The 16,745-nt window shown below is 54.7% G+C and overlaps 5 protein-coding genes across 5 annotated transcripts; 2 read left to right on the top strand and 3 right to left on the bottom strand.

Annotated features, from left to right (window-relative positions):
• Positions 1-4,597: 4,597 nt before the first annotated feature.
• On the bottom strand, positions 4,598-5,723 carry oca3 (TPR repeat protein oca3; the record flags this gene model as incomplete). The annotated part of the gene is made up of 4 exons (XM_036636830.1): positions 4,598-4,749; positions 4,880-5,033; positions 5,088-5,294; positions 5,346-5,723. The coding sequence occupies 4 exons, from the start codon at positions 5,721-5,723 to the stop codon at positions 4,598-4,600; spliced, it is 891 nt and encodes a 296-aa protein (XP_036497966.1).
• Positions 5,724-6,214: 491 nt separating this feature from the next.
• Positions 6,215-7,481, top strand: ABP140 (tRNA(Thr) (cytosine(32)-N(3))-methyltransferase; the record flags this gene model as incomplete). Its single annotated transcript, XM_036636829.1, has 2 exons — positions 6,215-6,530; positions 6,739-7,481. The coding sequence occupies 2 exons, from the start codon at positions 6,215-6,217 to the stop codon at positions 7,479-7,481; spliced, it is 1,059 nt and encodes a 352-aa protein (XP_036497967.1).
• Positions 7,482-7,594: 113 nt separating this feature from the next.
• Positions 7,595-8,866, bottom strand: iphP-3 (Tyrosine-protein phosphatase; the record flags this gene model as incomplete). The annotated part of the gene is made up of 6 exons (XM_036636828.1): positions 7,595-7,951; positions 8,003-8,138; positions 8,210-8,392; positions 8,491-8,566; positions 8,633-8,673; positions 8,790-8,866. 6 exons carry the CDS (start codon positions 8,864-8,866, stop codon positions 7,595-7,597), a joined length of 870 nt encoding a protein of 289 aa, XP_036497155.1.
• A 2,159-nt stretch (positions 8,867-11,025) lies between these two features.
• Positions 11,026-13,419, top strand: CGCS363_v004978 (uncharacterized protein; the record flags this gene model as incomplete). Its single annotated transcript, XM_036636827.1, has 3 exons — positions 11,026-11,059; positions 11,173-12,648; positions 12,701-13,419. The coding sequence occupies 3 exons, from the start codon at positions 11,026-11,028 to the stop codon at positions 13,417-13,419; spliced, it is 2,229 nt and encodes a 742-aa protein (XP_036498211.1).
• Positions 13,420-14,213: 794 nt separating this feature from the next.
• Positions 14,214-15,063, bottom strand: sfk1 (the record flags this gene model as incomplete). Its single annotated transcript, XM_036636826.1, has 3 exons — positions 14,214-14,491; positions 14,544-14,991; positions 15,043-15,063. The coding sequence occupies 3 exons, from the start codon at positions 15,061-15,063 to the stop codon at positions 14,214-14,216; spliced, it is 747 nt and encodes a 248-aa protein (XP_036498214.1).
• Positions 15,064-16,745: the final 1,682 nt, after the last annotated feature.

Here is a 16,745-nt window from a genome sequence, read left to right as displayed (position 1 = left end):
AACAAAACCAAAAAAGCGGACGACGGACGGGCGACACTTGGGCAGAAAGCTGATCAGATGACGGGATTCCAATGTGCGCAACAGCAGGATTGCGAGGAAAGAGAGTTTTGTTTTGTGAGGGCGACTGAGTTGCAAGACGGGCGGTTTGCGAAAATTGAGGGGTGGGCGGCAGTCGGTGGGTGGATATTCGTTCGTGGGCTCTTGGGATGTAACCAGGGAAGCCCCCTGCTATTTGGCGAGAGATCGTGCAGTTGGGCGCAAAAAGAAGCGCGATTGGGTGCGAGTGGAAAACAGTGGCAGCTGGTGCTGGGCAGCTATTGCGGGTCTGTCGACCGCTCCGTTACAAGGCGTAAGACAAGGTTGTATGCACAAACTAAGCCGCAGCCACTGCAGTCTAGACGAATCGGCCACGCCTGGGCGGCTGGTTGCCTTGGGAGAGCTGGCTTGCCCTGATTTTTTGATTGCTCGAAGAGAAGAGCAAAGAGGAGCCTGAATGGTGGCGATGCGACGTGCGATGCACTGCGCTGCGCTGTAATGCGATGCGAGGCGAGGCGAGAAGACGAAGATTGGGAGGAGGAGAAAGAAAGCCGAGTGGAAGCAGTGTGGGCTGGGCGAGGGCCAAGCGGGAACCAGGCACTGGAGAAGAGAGAGAGCAAAAGACCCAGTTGTTGGTTCTTTTTTTCCTCTTCTGGGATCCGGGAGCCGGCAGGCGGGTGTTGTCGGTGAGCAGGCAAAGTGCGGGAGACGAGATCAAGATCAGGCCAAGCGACACGATGGCCTTGGACAAGTTGGGTATTTAGTGTCGTGCCGCGGGACTGGAGGGGGATGCTAAGCTACAAGCCTCAGATCAGTGACATGCCCAAAAATCATGTGGAATGGAATTGGCGAGACGCCAGGTCCGTGAAAAGACAGGCCATTGACATGGGGGCATGAGCGATGGACATGGACACGGACACACAGACACGATGGAAGTCCCAAAGGGGAGTGGATGGGGAGGCCTGGAAGAGAAGCGGAAAGAAAATGGGAGCCATCGTAGCAGTAGGGGGGCTTGGGGAGGAGGAGGGGGGAGGGGAAGACGACGGGGCCGCCCAGCACTGGAAGGGAAGGGGCAGCAGGCACGATGCGAGCGAGACCAGCAGTTCCGACCAAAAGGCGGGAGGAGCCTGACCAAGACCACACTATGGACCCCGCCATTTCTCACAGCCAGCTTCGAGACAAAATGCACAAAACATCTCGCCACAGGCAGCGTCAGATAGCTGCCGCGTGGTGTACGAGATAGGGCAGGGTCAGGGCCAGCACAGCAGGCAGAGAGGTGGGCAGAACCGAGCAAAGGCCAGTGATCTGAGCCAGAGCCAGAGGGGAATGAGTGACGATGCAGACGATAGGTATCCGTAAGTAGAACTGCGAACATGGAGGGGGGGAGGGGACATCTGAGGCTGGGCGGCGGTCTCGAATCCCCCTTGCTTTGTTGTCCCACTTGGACACACCCCAGCGAAAGATGGACCTTGGGCCACGCCGTTGGTGGAGGATGGGACCGCAAAGTGGACGTTGGAATGTCGCCGCCCCTCTCTACAAACGGCCACCGACCGAGGCCGTTGTAGACTGACTGCCCTATGCAGCTACGCAGTGTGTCAAGCAACAACGGCAATGGCAACGTCAACAACAGACACGGCGACACCGGCAGCTCGTTGCCCTGTGGACAAGGTAAGGTAGGGTAAGGTAAGGCACGTTAAGAACATGCGAGATGTAGGTAGCCGGCACTTGGCAGCTTGTTGACAGGGAAGATGCAGAAAATCAATGAGAAGAAGAAAACAGGAAAAGAAAGCAAAGAACACCAGACGTGCCTGACGGACAGCAGCAGCAACGCGAGGGATGATGGCCGATTCGATTCGCATAGGCAAGGCAATAAACGCGTTCCGGAAGAACAGTGAGAAAAAAAGAAAGAAAAAGATTGCATTCTGCATACCTTTGCTTTGACTCCAATCCCATGTGTTTTGTTTTGGTCCCTGGCGGTGTGCGATCCCAAGTTGAGACAGAACACCGACTGAGACCTGACAGAAACCAGAGGTGATGGGAGATCAGATGCACGGGGCCTGTCTCCTGCTGAATTGGGTTCTGGGCCGGAAGGTTTCTGGCGACGTTCGGATAAGACTGGTCGTGGTCGGGGTCAAATAAGCTCTAGCTGCGTACCCAGTCCTCAGACAGTACGTACCCTCTTGTTACCGACACAGGCACCGATGGTGTCAGTCTGCCCTGTGGTGTGGTCCTGGTGGTCGACCTGCACCGGCCGATGGATGTTTTGGTTCGCTCGCTCCAGCTGTTTCGGTGAGGAACGTGCTCTGGACGTGGCTCTGGGCTCCGTTGCGGGACGGTCCTCTAGGTAAGGCAGGCGTTCGTTTATGCTGGTGGGGCTTCTGCGGTGGTTCGGCTGGGAGTGTCCCGTCCTTTTTCTTCTCCCATCGGCTTCCGATTGGGAGCAATTGCTGGACACAATCCAGGAAAGGTGGGATGTCGAGGAAGAAAAAAAACCAAAGGTTTGGGGGTCGAAATAAGTGTGTGTTTAAGCAGGCTGGATGAGACGTCGCAAAGTATTTATTTGGCGGCACGGGAGGAGCACGGAAGGGAGGGAGGGGTCAACGTCGAGTCGAGTCGACTCGACTCGACGGGAGTTGAGAGTCGAGGATTGGCGTCGGCGGCGAGAACTGGAACAATGCTACTTCTCGCTCCTACCACTGCCGCTGTCGCCGCTACTGTTGCTGTTGCTGCTTCTCCTAAGGTACCTTACCTTCAGCGCCACCTAGCTGTGTGCCTCAGTCGCCGGCAACCCGGGCTCGCGGCTTATCACTCGTCTTCCTCTCTTAAGGGCCGGCAGGAATGGCCACTAAGAGCGCTTCAGGTGGACTGCACACCACAGGCAGCCGTCAGCACTCATATTCCAATCTCTGGCTTTCCAAGTTCAGTTTGGTTCCATCTCGCCTCGCCTCGCCTCCTCCTCACCTACCTGACCACACCGCAGGAGGGACTAACACACCGCAAGAAACGACGGTACTTCGGGAGGGCGCCGTACCCGTACGTACTTGTGAGGCCTGCAGCTGATGTGCGTGTCGTCCGGTTCCGCAGAAGAGGTACTTTACCCAGGGCAGACGCAATTGTCAGTCTTGTCGTGTGCGAGCCTGCTTTGCCGTCCTGTGCCGTCGCGCTGTACCGTCTCTGAATCCCCACATGTGCTGCTTCGTTTTCCCCTCGTCGACTTGGCTAGCCATCGAAACTATGCAGTCAATCCGCAGCCTGCTTCACACTAAAATAAAAGTGGATACATAATAGCACTGACAATGATATTATTCGCAATGAATCTGACTTTCAAGTCTCCATGCTCTTGCAAGTGGGCAACGTTGTTGCGCATGTGCGAGAGTGATGTTGCAAATGTTGGGTCAAGTGTGAAGGTACTCTGTACTGTGCGAGGCAAGGCATCATGAAAATGGAGGCCGAAATCCACAGACATCAAGAACGAGCCGAGGCGGCGCGTGGCCTGAGGTCTTCTTCGCAGCAGCGATTGTCCTTGCTGGGTGTGAGGGTTCGGTCCAATGCGGGTGACGATAGCGGCGTTTGGCTCTCAACGTCTTCCTCATTTGAAGCACCAAGTTGCTCGTGAACACGGAGAAAGCAGGGGAGAGTTGAGGTCGGTATCGACGTATGAGGTGCTGGCTCGCTGGCTTGTCTTCGTTCCCGGCTTACTTACATGGCACCGCCCGGATATATACGTGACACCTGAACCTCGTCAGCGCAACTTGATTGGCATGTGGATGTCTTGACCTATCATCAACATCCAAAATAGACACCGCCTGACGAAGCTTCGTCGTTGCCCGACAGCTCTGAATATTCTGCTCGCTCAGATCGACTCGGCATGGTTCTTGAATGGCGGTGCCTGAGACCCGTCCGTGGATCATATCACTGACTCACTGCCAGCGCACGCTGTGGGCCTTATTAGTCGTCGGGCTCCCAACGCCATGCCTGGAACCTTGGATGACATGCAGCCCTGCGACAAATTGCAACTCGATCATCTTTCATTGGACACGCCTGCGGGTATGGCCGCGACTGGAGCGATGAAGCTGAGAGGAAAATAACTTGAAAATCCATTTGAAGGTATTGGGTGGCACCGTCTGCCCCTCTGGTGAAACGTATCCGCTGTAAGTTTGGCTCCTTTTCCTGCCCAATCGCCAAAATCACCGGAGCCGCTCTCTATTCGACTGTCGACATGACGATGACACCAACTGCATGCCTAAACGATAAGAAAATGCTGCCCGTTGATTACATTTTCGTGTTCCGTAACCGAACAAAATGTCCCTCATTGGCCGGCAAGCAGCGAGGAAACTTGGGCAATGGTTGTTGCACGTGGTGATCCGCTGCAGATACAATGCAGACCCAGCTTCCAATGTTCCGATTGCTCACCAGTCCCGACGAGCAGAGCAGAATATGCCGGGCCAAGTTCGTCAATTACATGCATAAAGCAAGCTAGCATGCTGCCCTGCCAACGTGACCGGATCGTCACAGGACCATGTATCATGAGGTTGTTTGCATGTCGCTCTTGGCTCGTTGTTCATCTCACGAGCTCGACCGACTCTTTGGAGAGCAGGTCGCGCGCCGCTGCCACTTCTGATTCGTCGTAACCTTGCCATAATCTGTCCTTCGCGCTGTTGCGGCGCACAATTTCGGCCAACTTCTGCGTAGCCACCTCATTGAGCTTTTGCACTGTGTTAGTGTCGGGGAGCGCCCAATCATCAGCATCTGTTTGCCTCGAAGGCTTCGAGGGCTCTTTGAGAAGTTTGTTTGTCGCCTGGTGGTCTGTTAGTTGCGGTTGGTGATCACTTGGTGGGCTTACTTGCCAGTTTCAAGCCATAGTAACCCCGCAGGTAGTCGTCACATAGTTCGATGCTGCGGGCGAACCTCTTGACAGATTCGGCTAGTTGCTGCTGCGAAGAGCCGTCCGAGGCTGAAGCGGCCATGTACAACACCTCTCCCATGCGGGCATGTATCTGACATCAGTTAGCAACACAAAACGACAAGTGAAGCGTGATAGCATAACCCACATTCCATGCATTTGGAGTCAGCACCAAGACCTCCTCAAGCGCGAAAATGGCTTGTGAGTAGAGTCCCTGGGAGAGGTACAGGTCTGCGAGTTCCGCCCAGGCCTCCGCGTCTGTAGGCGAGAAGTCGAGAAGCGAGTTCAATGCGCTGATAGCTTCTGAGATCTTTCCTGTTGACTTGAGCAGCGCTACACGACGTTTGGCGACCGGCTGTTGAGAGTCAGCAGGTATTCGTATGTCACATTGGCTTCGTCAACCAACAATGTTTGTGGCATTCTGTCCCAGGATCGTCTCGTACTCCTTGAGCACTTGGACCAGTTCTCCGTCGTTGTCGGCCTCCGCCTCCTTCACGAGGCCCTTGAATGCCATTATGCGCTCGTTGTCGTCTCCGAATCTGATGACCAGCCTCTCCAGGCATTGGTGTGCCGCTTGGCCGTCGCCTGTGCGAAGGCAGGCCAACAAGAGGTTTTCGTAAATGATCCATATTTCCGGGGTCTCGGATGCCGAGAACAGTGAGACCAGGGGCGATGAAGAAAACGCCTTCGGGTTATTTCGAAGAATCGTTGGGGCCTTCTGAGCGAGCTCCAGAGCCTCAGCCGGGGACAGGTGGCCCTGGGGGCGCACGAGAGATGGAGCCATGTTAGAGTGACAGTAGTATTCGCAGAAGCCGCTGAGAGTATTCGCTCGAGTCGTGCGAGGTCGGGAAAGGCAGATCTGCGTCGGCTTCCGAGGTACAGGTTCTCGTTGCTGTCGTCGGTCGTTGGAGGAACGTCGTTTGTAGGTCAACGATCCTGGGTACCTGCCTCTAGCTAGATACGCGACGACGACCAACCTAACTGAGCTCCCGCACTTCAACCTTGCAGGGGTACTTGGTAGGTGGGTCGATTGCGCTCTTTCCATTGGTTCAGTCGGTGACCGGCCCTTCGTCGTGCCGACCTTGGCCCCACCGCAGCTTCCCCGTCGCGAACAAAAACTTCACCAGCGCTCAAAATTTGTCAGTTGTTTTCACTCCCACTCACTTCCTCCTGTGCCACCCAAAACCTGGAGATCTTTGAAGATTGTGTGCACGCCCGCATTAGCTTGTGAGCGTGGGACCTTCGGCCCCTGTGTACTGATCAGTCACATCTGCAATGGCATCTCCCGAGGCCGTTCAGACTCCCAATGGAGTGGACGAGCTAGGCCTCGTTGAGAAGACGGCCGATCTCCAGGTGTCCCAGCCCAACGGCCAGGAGGAACGTCCTATCACTACCCAGAGATCGCGCGACCCCGACTTCAACCAGAAGAGAAGCGACCCGTTTCAGTTCGGCAGTCGCTTCCTGGCAGAGGGCGATGACGCCTTCGAATTCAACGCTTGGGACCACGTCGAGACTGACGATGCCTACAAGGAGTATGCCGAGCAGCAATACGAGATGCAGCGTCAGTCCCCGGTCTCTGATTTTGACAAGAGTAAGTTTTACCCAGTTGCTTCTGCTTCCAAAAACAAAACAACACAGGTGTTATGATGATTCAGATTTTTTTCGCATAGTTCAGCTGAATCTTTGTGATGAGAACTTCTGTTATAGTCTTTCGCTCCCATCTGATCGCACCTTTACAAAATTACTTGTTTTTTTATGCCTGCTTCTTGCTGTGCGGCTCGCTGACAAGAAATTTTCAGACAGATTTAACGCCAACCCCGCCAAAATGTGGGATGCCTTTTACAAGAACAACACAGCAAACTTTTTCAAGAACAGGAAGTGGCTGCAGCAGGAATTTCCTATCTTAACAGAAGTGACGAAGGAGGATGCCGGCAAGACTGTGATCCTCGAAATAGGCGCAGGTGCCGGCAACACCGCCTTCCCCATCGCGGAGTTCAACAAGAACCCTAACCTGAAGATCCATGCCTGTGATTACTCAAAGACGGCCGTAGAGGTCATGCGAAGCCAGGAGGCGTACAGCCAAGGCATCGTACAGGCCGACGTCTGGGACGTGACCAGCGACGAACTCCCGCCCGGGTTGGAGGAGGGATCAGTCGACATTGCTATTCTCATATTCATCTTCTCTGCCTTGGCTCCCAATCAGTGGGACAAGGCCCTTTCCAACATTTACCGACTCCTCAAGCCAGGAGGCCAGGTCTGCTTCCGAGACTATGGAAGAGGTGATCTCGCCCAGGTTCGCTTCAAGAAGGGTCGTTACCTCGACGAAAACTTTTACGTGCGTGGTGACGGCACCCGAGTCTACTTCTTCGACAAGGACGAGCTTGAGCAGATTTGGTCTGGCAAGAAGAAGACTGAGGGAGATGACCCAAAGGCCGTATTCACCGTAAATGACATCGGTGTCGACCGACGTCTGCTGGTCAACAGACTCCGCAAACTGAAGATGTACCGGTGCTGGATGCAAGGACGGTTTACGAAGGAATGAACAAGTCGATAGTACAGCGCACAGAACAGCACGCCCGTGAAACTGCTTGCTACTGCTTGCTACTGCTTGCTGGCTACAGATCGCTGGCATCACCTTCGCCTAGTCCGCCTGGTCTAGCATAGCAGACGTTCCCTCAGTCTCTGACGGTCATCCTGGTCAAATCCGATCTTGTCCAAGTAATTGTCGACTCCACCATAGACGCTGTCGAGGTGCTGAGCGATTCTGGCGATCATATCCGGTGCCGTGTCGAACCACTCATCCGTCAAACCGATCTCTCTCATCTCGATCAACCTCTCCTCCCTCTCGGATTCGAGCGCTCCCTGCGTCAAAGAATAATCATGTTCAATGGCTTCGAGAGGCACATTGAGGATCAGCAACACGAGAGTTACGATGAGCCCTGTTCTGTCCTTGCCTTGGGTGCAGTGCACCAACGTGGGCGAGCCCGCAGGGTCGAGGAAGACTTTGAGGGCCTGAGGCGCTCGTCAGAGATTAGTGTGCAACGTTGCCGAAGGCTCACGTACCTTGGCAACCTCGGGTCCGGATTGGTCAAGGGTGTCGAGACCCAGACCTACCAGGCCACGTGGCAGCATAACCTCGCGGGATAGAATAGAGATACCCTCATTGCGATAGCCGAAGATGAACAGGAAGATGAGACGGCTACGTAATGGGGGGTTGGAAGTTAGCCATAGCTAGCAAAAGGGAATCGGAATGCAAGCCAGTTCCCTTACAAGAATCCGCTCCAAGAGACCTGCGATATCAGAAAGCGCTCAAAGTTGCCGCCAGTGACTCTGATCTCGTGATACTTTAGGCCCGATATCTGGATCGGCTCAGCCAGTGCAGCGTTGGACTGCAGGAGCGCGGGAATCTGGAGATCGGCCTGGCGCTTTTTGGCCTGCCTGACGTGTTCGGTCCTTGATGGCGTCAGTCGGTGATCGGGGTGCGGGATCTGGCATGTCCAAGGGAGAAGGACGGTGAATGTGAGTTTGTGAGTGTGGCACTCGCTACCTACTTGGTGCGCAGGTCAATCACCGCCTTGATGCCCAGGTCATCCCGGAGGCGTTTCCTGTCCTCCAACGAGGCATCGTCTGTAGATGATTAAAATCTAGAGTTGTGCATAGAGTGCAATAATGCAATAGAGGGGTTTCACACACCTGGTCTCGCAGAGCGAAACACCAAGGCTTCCCGGATAAGTCTAAGAAGCAGATACGAGAAACGAAGTCAGCCTGTGTGCCGCGTGCCTCTGTTTGAATGCCGGTTTCATAACCAGGCAAAAATGAGGGTGCACAGTAAGAAGGGGGTCAAACGTACTTGCGTCCAAGATAGCTGTTTACCGTGGAACCGACGTCACGGAAGTTCAGGACGGAAGTCACGCCACAGTTATCCATGGCCTAATTAGCAGTTGAGTTGCCCAGCCAGCGCTGCAGAAGTCTTGGGGAGGGTGGTTAGGTATTAGTCAACCGCTGGGAAACTGAACTAGCAGTTTGATGGCGCGGCGGGGGTTTTGGGGGTGTCAAGCGTGAGTGTCTCTGGCATCGATGGAGATGCGATGAGCGACGTTGCTCTGACGCCACGATTTTTCTGCTCCCTGGGCTTCTTCCCCCCGGAAGATCGGGACGTGATGGTGCCAGGCGAGAGTGACCCCCGGGCCCTCCCTTTCCTTCAAGCCCACTCGTGGGCCGTCCGACCTCAATTTGACGCCCTTGTCGCTGTCAGATAGGCGGTTTGGATCATCGACCGGGGTCCAGAAGATCCCTGCAAGTCCCCGAAAAGCTTAAGAACCGGGGTTGTTTTGATGTCACCGAGGGCAGCTGGGACCCAGGTCTGAGATGTGAAATGGCGCGGTGGTGGTCTAGATCAGGCCGTTTGCCGGTCGCAATCTTGTTGGACGTCTGTTCCAAGCAGATGCGGTCGGTGATGCACTGGCACAATCTAGGCTTCCAGGTCGCATGTCTGCTTTTCCAGAATATCGGATCGAGCAAACTGTCTGAGCACGAACAGGTCGGGACCTTCGTCCCAAGTGGTTATATCTGGTAGCAGTTCAAGCATGCAGAGTGCGATGCATCCATCCATCGACCATCCGAGGTGAGGCTGACTGTGCACCAGTCTGTTCAACGAATGAAGACGCCCATTAAGCTTCAGGAGATATCAGGTACGGTGCGGCAGCTGGAACGAAGGGAAAAAGCAAGCTTATCGGCCCAGGACATGCCTCTAACACGGAGCAATTGGGTTTCCTCTTCTCCTGAGCCCTGATCCAAACTGTCTTTGACTCTCCTGACCATCACCGGCGCCTTATCAGGCACCCAAAGTCAGAGAGCTCTTCGGCTTTCGCAGTCGGTGAAGACGCGGAAACAGGAGAAACACAGGGAAGCAGCATGCGGCAGAGTCCGGCTCGGAGGGCCCATCTCCCAAGTCCCTCCAGGCCGGTCGAGCTGGGTCTAGCTCGAGGTCCCAACCAGTGATCATCGTGTCCCATTGCCCAATCCAGTGGCCAGAACGTGGTCCAGCACTCGGCAGCATCAGGAAAACGGCACACCGGAATGGCCGTCTCCAGAGGTTAAAGGGCAATTGTGTCGATCCGAAGCCACAAGCGCCGGCGAGGCAGCCGACAGTGTGGACGTGTAGGAGGTTTGCGACGACGGATAGCGCAGTTCAGCTCTGGTAGGTGTCATTCGTTCCTCTCGGTACCCAACGAAGACTCAGGTGCACCACTCTTTGAGGTGAAGACATTCTGAGCTGACTACTAGCAGAGGTAGACGGGCTAGACAGGGGTGTGTCAGGATTGATCATTGGGGGGGGTTCTCAAAGCGACTAGCATAGAGGAGACCGCTAAGGCCCAAAGCGGATGGGCCACCACCCAAGTCGCAACATGACGTAACGGCGGCAGCCGTGGTCGCTCACCATGACCAGCACTAAGACTGAGGTGCGCCAACCAGACCCAACATACCTCATCGTGCGCGCCGGACCCTTCACCTTTGACCTGAATGACTGACTCTCTGTTTCCCAGCGCGAGGTGTGCAGGTTGAATGATATAACTCCTATCCCTCCTGGGCACGATGCCCTGCCGCCTGCGCCTGTTCCGGCATTTCGTACCTGATTTACCATCCTGCGGCCTGCAACTTGCACCTGCACTGCCCTACCCTGCGACGTAACTCTCTCGTCGTCCCAATTACGATACCCCAAACGATAGCTACGACCTGATACTTTGGTAGTGCGTACGATCCTTTTTGCGACACAATTCGGATAAGCAGCTCCAGAAATAACTTCCACCTTGCGCCTCTTCCCAACTTATCCTCAGTCCACTTACCCGCAGCCCTGCGCGTGTAAGCCCGAATATCGTCAATCACTTTCCACTTTTCCCGTCATTCCGTCACCCTTGTAGTATTATCCACATCCAATTAGTCGTTATACACCCATCAAACCCTCGTCACCGCCCTGTGAGCAGGAACCTCTCAGCAAGAAAAGCGGGTATATCGATACCACCAAGCCGGCACCCGGGCTGGCGATGATGCAAGCCAGCTCCAAGACAACGACGCAACAGCCAGCCATGGCGGAAGCACGGTACTCGCTACCGGCAACAGGTACTTACTAGAACCCAGCCCCTCAAAAATACGAGCCCTTGTCATTGTCGAGAGAAAGACAATGTGACCCATCAAAAAACGAAGAAAGTCACTCTAACCATCCCAATCAGCAGGCCACTCAGGAAGACTCAAGTACGCAGACCCGCGGGATCTGCCCAGCTACCCGTCCCCTGGTCTTAAAAGCGATGGAGCCGCCGCTGGGGCCGCAGCATCCTTGGGCTGGGCCAACCAAAAATCTATCGACCTTTGGAAACCCGAAAAGTCAAACTCAGCATCTACAGCTGCCATGTTGGCCAAGGACTATAAGATGGCCCCATCATGGGAACCCAATTCGAGCTCCGCGGGCGCTAAGGCTGCCCTGATAGCTTCTGCCTCAGCTAGGAAGCAGGCATCTGCGACGACCTCTACCCCGTCACGTCACGATTCATGGGGAAACAGCGCCGCCAACCAGGCTTTCAAGCAAAGCCTGTCAGTCCGGAAGCCTGCTCACGCCACTTCGACCGACGGTCTTGGTTCTCTCTCCGCGGCTCAAAGCGCTATGCCCGCTCCACGGCGGACGAGGCCACGCGCGAAATCCACGCCTGTACCTAAGGAGTCGTATCCCGATGAGTCTAGAGCTGCGGCCAATGCACTCAGTGCTGCAACTGCCGCTCACAGTCCTACAAAGCCCAAGTCTCCGACCGAGAATTCCGGCTCAGTACCATACACCAACCTGCCACGAAAGATGTTCACCTCTTCTCCCGCCATCGGTCCGGAAGTTGATGAGCAGAAGAGGGCAGACGTGCTACATGCCTCCGCTGTGGCTATGGCTAAGAAGATGTACAGTCAGCAACAGAAGATGGTTGACCAGACGCGCGAAGCTCACCGGCAATCGGGTGACATGACCCCTACGGATAATCAGCCGAGGCCCTACGTAAACCTGCAAGAGGCAGCGTATAAGCTGGCTCAGGAACGGTTGTCAAAACTGAGCGAGGAACACCAACGTAACCGGGAATACCAAGAATACTACGGCAACGGCAGTTCCGCGAACCAGCCTCAGAGGAGATTTACCATGAAGGGCAAGCTGAGGCGACGGTCTTCGAGCGACGGTGACATCAAGGACGAGGACAAGGAGCAATCTGAACGTATTAGAAGGCAGATGTCCATCTTTTCCTCCAACCTGTCCAAGGTCGACGAGCAAAAGCGAGCCAAAGACCGCGAAGCCTTGATGGCTGCTGCGCAGAGGAACGTCAGGGCCAGGTTGCAGGGAATGGACGAGAAGATCTCAGCGGAGACGGGCATGGTGCCACCGAGTACCATGACTGACTGGGAGTTCAAGGCTCACCTTGCCGCCCAAGCTAAACACTCGGTTCCCAACGAGAACGAGGGCAAACTCGATATTGGCGGCGGAATGTTCATGGACCAGGCGCTCATTGATGAGATTGCCGCCAAGAGGGTGCAACCTGTTCTCGATGAGATCAACGAAAAGGCCGCTATCGAAAAGGAGAGACAAGAAATCGCCAAGGCAGAGGCCGAAGCCAAGAAGAGGGACGAAGAGAAGAGGAAGGAACGCGACCGAGAAATCAAAGAGATCAATCGCAAGATCAGGGGTATGTGGCGCAATTGTTCCAAAAAACGTGAACAGTACTAACAAGTCTACAGAATCAGATAAGCAAGAGGAAAAAGAGAGGCGGCATCGCGAGAAGATGGATTCCAAGGCCAAGAAGGAAGAGGAAAAGGCTGCCAGGGCGGGAGAGAAACGCCTTTCCAGCAGCGAGAAGCGCAGGTCGAAGCAGCCCGAGGTCCCTACCGAAGACTCTCTCGAGGCAGGAGAGACCTCCCAGCAGTACGAAACAAGTGACGCAGATGCGCGGCCCAAGTCCAGCAGGGCAAGCCATACGAAGCCAACCATCAACACTCAGAAAGATGTTCCTAGTGGGAGTGACACTGCTCGCTCGCCGAGCGAGAGTGGATCTCCGACACACAAGATGAAGGAGTGGCTCAAATCTCGTTTCTCGCGCCCACGGGGCCGTTCAGCCGCCGGGGAGAACCCTCCCGAGGAGAGGGGTTTCATCGGCGGTGTCGCACTTACACGCCTTGCCAACGAGAGTGCAACCAGTCTCGATGGGAGATCAGCCAGCATGCGCGAGGTCGCCATCGCTGGCAAGAGCGGCAGCAAGTCGGCGGGAGAGAGCCCCCGGTCGCCCATGGGCCATGACGATGTCAGCCCGATCACGAGCGACGATGAGTCGGAGCGGTTTGTGGAGGCTAGAGACGATCTTGAGGGGCCCATTTCGCCGCCGCCTACTCTCAAAGACCCTAGCAAGCACAAGAGCAGCAGCCCGACGAGAGACTCGCGGTTCCGAGAGATGATGGAATAGGAATGTTTGGTTTCGGACATTTTCTCAAGCGGGCGTACAGGATAGAACGGTTTGGGGCTTGGCCAGAGGGATGGTCAGCGAGCGGTGTTAGTGGCAAGAATGTGTTTAGTATCTTTACATTCAATATCGACAGCCGAGACCGGCAACAAGTACTTATTTTTACTCCTAATCCCTTCACCCTTTGGTATTGGATGAAGATTCTCACGTGTAGTTCGTCAGTTAATCTGCTTGGGCGACTGATTGACACAAAGAGGAACATACGAAGCATCATGGATAGAGATCTCCTAGTATAACACCTCGACTCTCAAGCCTTACATGTGCTTGCTGTCCGAAACATCCTGCATGAAAAATTTCGCAACTTAATCAGAGCTCAAGGAAACGAGACTCTCCAAATCATCCCATTCATCCCATGTGCAGGCCATACAATCGAATCCTTCTGGTCACCGCCGTCAGCCATAGGTTAGCATTCGTACGATAGTAGTGGTGGGCAAGACGCCCAGGGAAATTCAAAGACTCCTTTAAAACTGGTTAATCAGATATTAATATTCATGAAATATACGTTCTGAGCGCTCAATGGATAACTCTGCAATGCTTTCCGTCATGTCGTAAGCGGGGGATATAAAGAACTCCAAACTCCGTCCGGCCCTGTGAGGACCGTGATGCCTGCCCGTAACCCCATAATGCCAGCCCCAGAAACCATCTCCGTGATGCAACATCGCTATTCCGTAAAGGATGTACATGATCCCTCATCTCTTCAATTCATTCCCTTTACATCGTGCAAAACTTCTCCCGTCTCAGAAGTTGGGAGGACTGGTGCTAGACATCTCTCTCAGCCCGGGCTTTAAGAACCGCGCGGTCTTGTCGCGTGTGCGCATAGCAGGCCACAGGTCAATGATGAAGGAAAAGACGTAGAAGGAGAAGACAAAGGCGATGACCCATTCGATGATTGCCGCCTCGTTGTTGCGCTTAAGCTTCTGTAAGACAACGAACGGGATGGCCAGACCAATCTCGACAATGATGAAGATCAGCTTGACCCAGAATGAAGCCGCTAGGACGCGGTGCTCGCGGTATCCTGCAATAGAGTTAGCAGCTTGTGGTTGGTACAGAGAAGACGATGGACGTACTCATTCCTAGGCGTTGATATTCCCAACAGATGAAAATAGCCGACAACAGGTAGCCGATGATGAAGAAGCCAAGGAACATCAAATGAAGGTTATCGTGCCGATAGGTGTCGAAAATACTGAGGCAAATGAGTCCCACAGTGCCGACGATGGCCCAGAAGATGGACAGGCCGAAGAGAATCTTTTGGCCCCTGGATGTATTGGGTGCGAGACGGCCCGTATGGCGCAGCCAGCAGTCGGAGAAGAAGGACAGGTCGAGGAAGACGACGGTAATTACGCAGCCAGCGATGAAGAGCGGCTTCAGTTCATAAGCTCCAACGTCGCTGATGTAGGCGATGGTTTGAGGTGGGGTCATGCTAGGATAGACAATCCTCTTCTCGTCTACAATCCAGTAGATGAGCATGCCGAGTAGCATGCCGAGCCACATCAGGCCCGACAAGACTGGGAAGATCTACGGCGTGTTAGAAGCGGTTGAGAGTCAAGAGCCAGCAAGATGGCTTACCCAGTACGAAAGTATCCTCATGATGGCGATAAGATATCTGAACGGCGTTCTGTGCGGTGGTTAGCTCTGATGTCCAAGCCAGTGGCATTGCTTGGTATTTGCAGGAGGTAGCATATGGAGAATGATTCCAGGCGGTTGAGCCTCATCCAGGGGGTGTTGGTTGTGGTGACGCAGAATGACGAATGAAAAGGGAGAATGATGCACATGCTAGTCTGCAAGACTTACCAAATGTGATTTTTCGGGTAGGGACGAAGTGATACTCGGAAGATTACTTCAGACGAGAACAATTGAGACGATGCCCCTGAAGATTGCGGTCTAGTGTTTGACGTGGGAGGACGGGAGATGTGCTGTGGTGGTCGCGAGGGATAATTTGGAGATCTCGAGGTTAATGAATGTTGGGCGGAGGAGGCAGTGGCACGTCAAAAAAGGCAGTGCTTGAGCATTAGATTGGGAAAGAAGAGAAGCGTCGTGTGTTTGTCTTGGCTGAACCGGGGCGGCGGACTTAAGACTCGGGAGGCGCTCCCGTCCCCGTTCGATAGCACGATCTCCTGCTGATGGCTGGAGGAGGTACTTGCATGCCGTGTGGGCCGGGCTGGCGTCGTCGTCGGGCGCTCCTGAGGAAAAAAAAGTAGCACAGCAACCAGCCAGGCACGGCCTGAAGTCGTGACTGATCGGCACTTGAAGCAGGCAAGCTCCAGCGCCAGACCCTGTCGCGCGCTACCGGTGGCCTATGTGGGGTGACCATGTCATTGGTTTTGGGGCACCGCCGGGAGATGACGTAGGGGAGTGTCCACCGAAAAGCCCAACACTGGGCGCCAAGTAGCAAATTTCGGGGCCATCTTGCTGTTGCGTTGCGTCGCGTTCGCGTCTTTTCATCAAATTTCTAGTGTGTCTCGCCGGTTTGGTTTGGCCGAGTAATTCCCACGCAGTAGTCGATTTGCGCTGCGCGGTCGCCGCGGTTCAATGATCTATCGATGATGTTGAGTTCCTCTCCCCCTACACCCTCTCCGGTGCTTTGTCCTCGGCCCCGGAAGGCAAACCCATGTGGCCTGCAGCGGACGGGGCGGATTTTACGGGAACAGCCTTGAAGTTTACGCGGTGCTGTTACGGCGGAGGGCTGAAGATGGTGTTGGGACTTCGGGAAACGGGGAGCAACCATGTCCGCCTCCCCGGCCCGCGTGACGGGGTGTTGATGTGTTCGCAATGTGAACAAGCACAGCCGCAATTTCTAGTTACTTCGGCAGGCTTGACAGAAAAGAGAAGGGTTTTCCACTGGGTTCGGGATCAGGTCCGTCGCATCGCGCCAAATCGTCCAAAGTCCGCCCGCGTCGAGGGGTGATCTCTGCGCCGCGCAATTTGAGGCTGGTGCCCCGAATCAAACGGGCACCTGCCAGCTTTGCCGGCACCTCCGGCGCCCTATCTGGAATACCTTATCCAATGTGCCCTATGGCTGGGATGTCGCGAACAGGTGGTGTCAGCAGCGTGTGGCTGGCGACGTGCGTCTAAGATAGCTTCGTGTCTACTGCGCATTGGAATATACGGGACAATGCAAGGGTTCCGGACGCCAGCCAGCAAAATCGCATGTACAGTACGTAGACTCGAGTTGTGTCGTCTAGTCTTTCCTGTGGTCCTGACAAAGCCCAAAACCTAGGTAGAAGATTGAGCAGCCGTGACATGCCTGTCTCTGGGCTTGCTTTGATACA

The sequence above is a fragment of the Colletotrichum siamense genome (genome assembly GCF_013390195.1).
Source record: "Colletotrichum siamense strain Cg363 chromosome Unknown KSG_Cg363_contig03, whole genome shotgun sequence".
In the NCBI taxonomy this organism is placed as follows: Eukaryota; Fungi; Ascomycota; class Sordariomycetes; order Glomerellales; family Glomerellaceae; genus Colletotrichum; species Colletotrichum siamense.
This window is presented reverse-complemented; position numbering and strand designations above follow the sequence as displayed.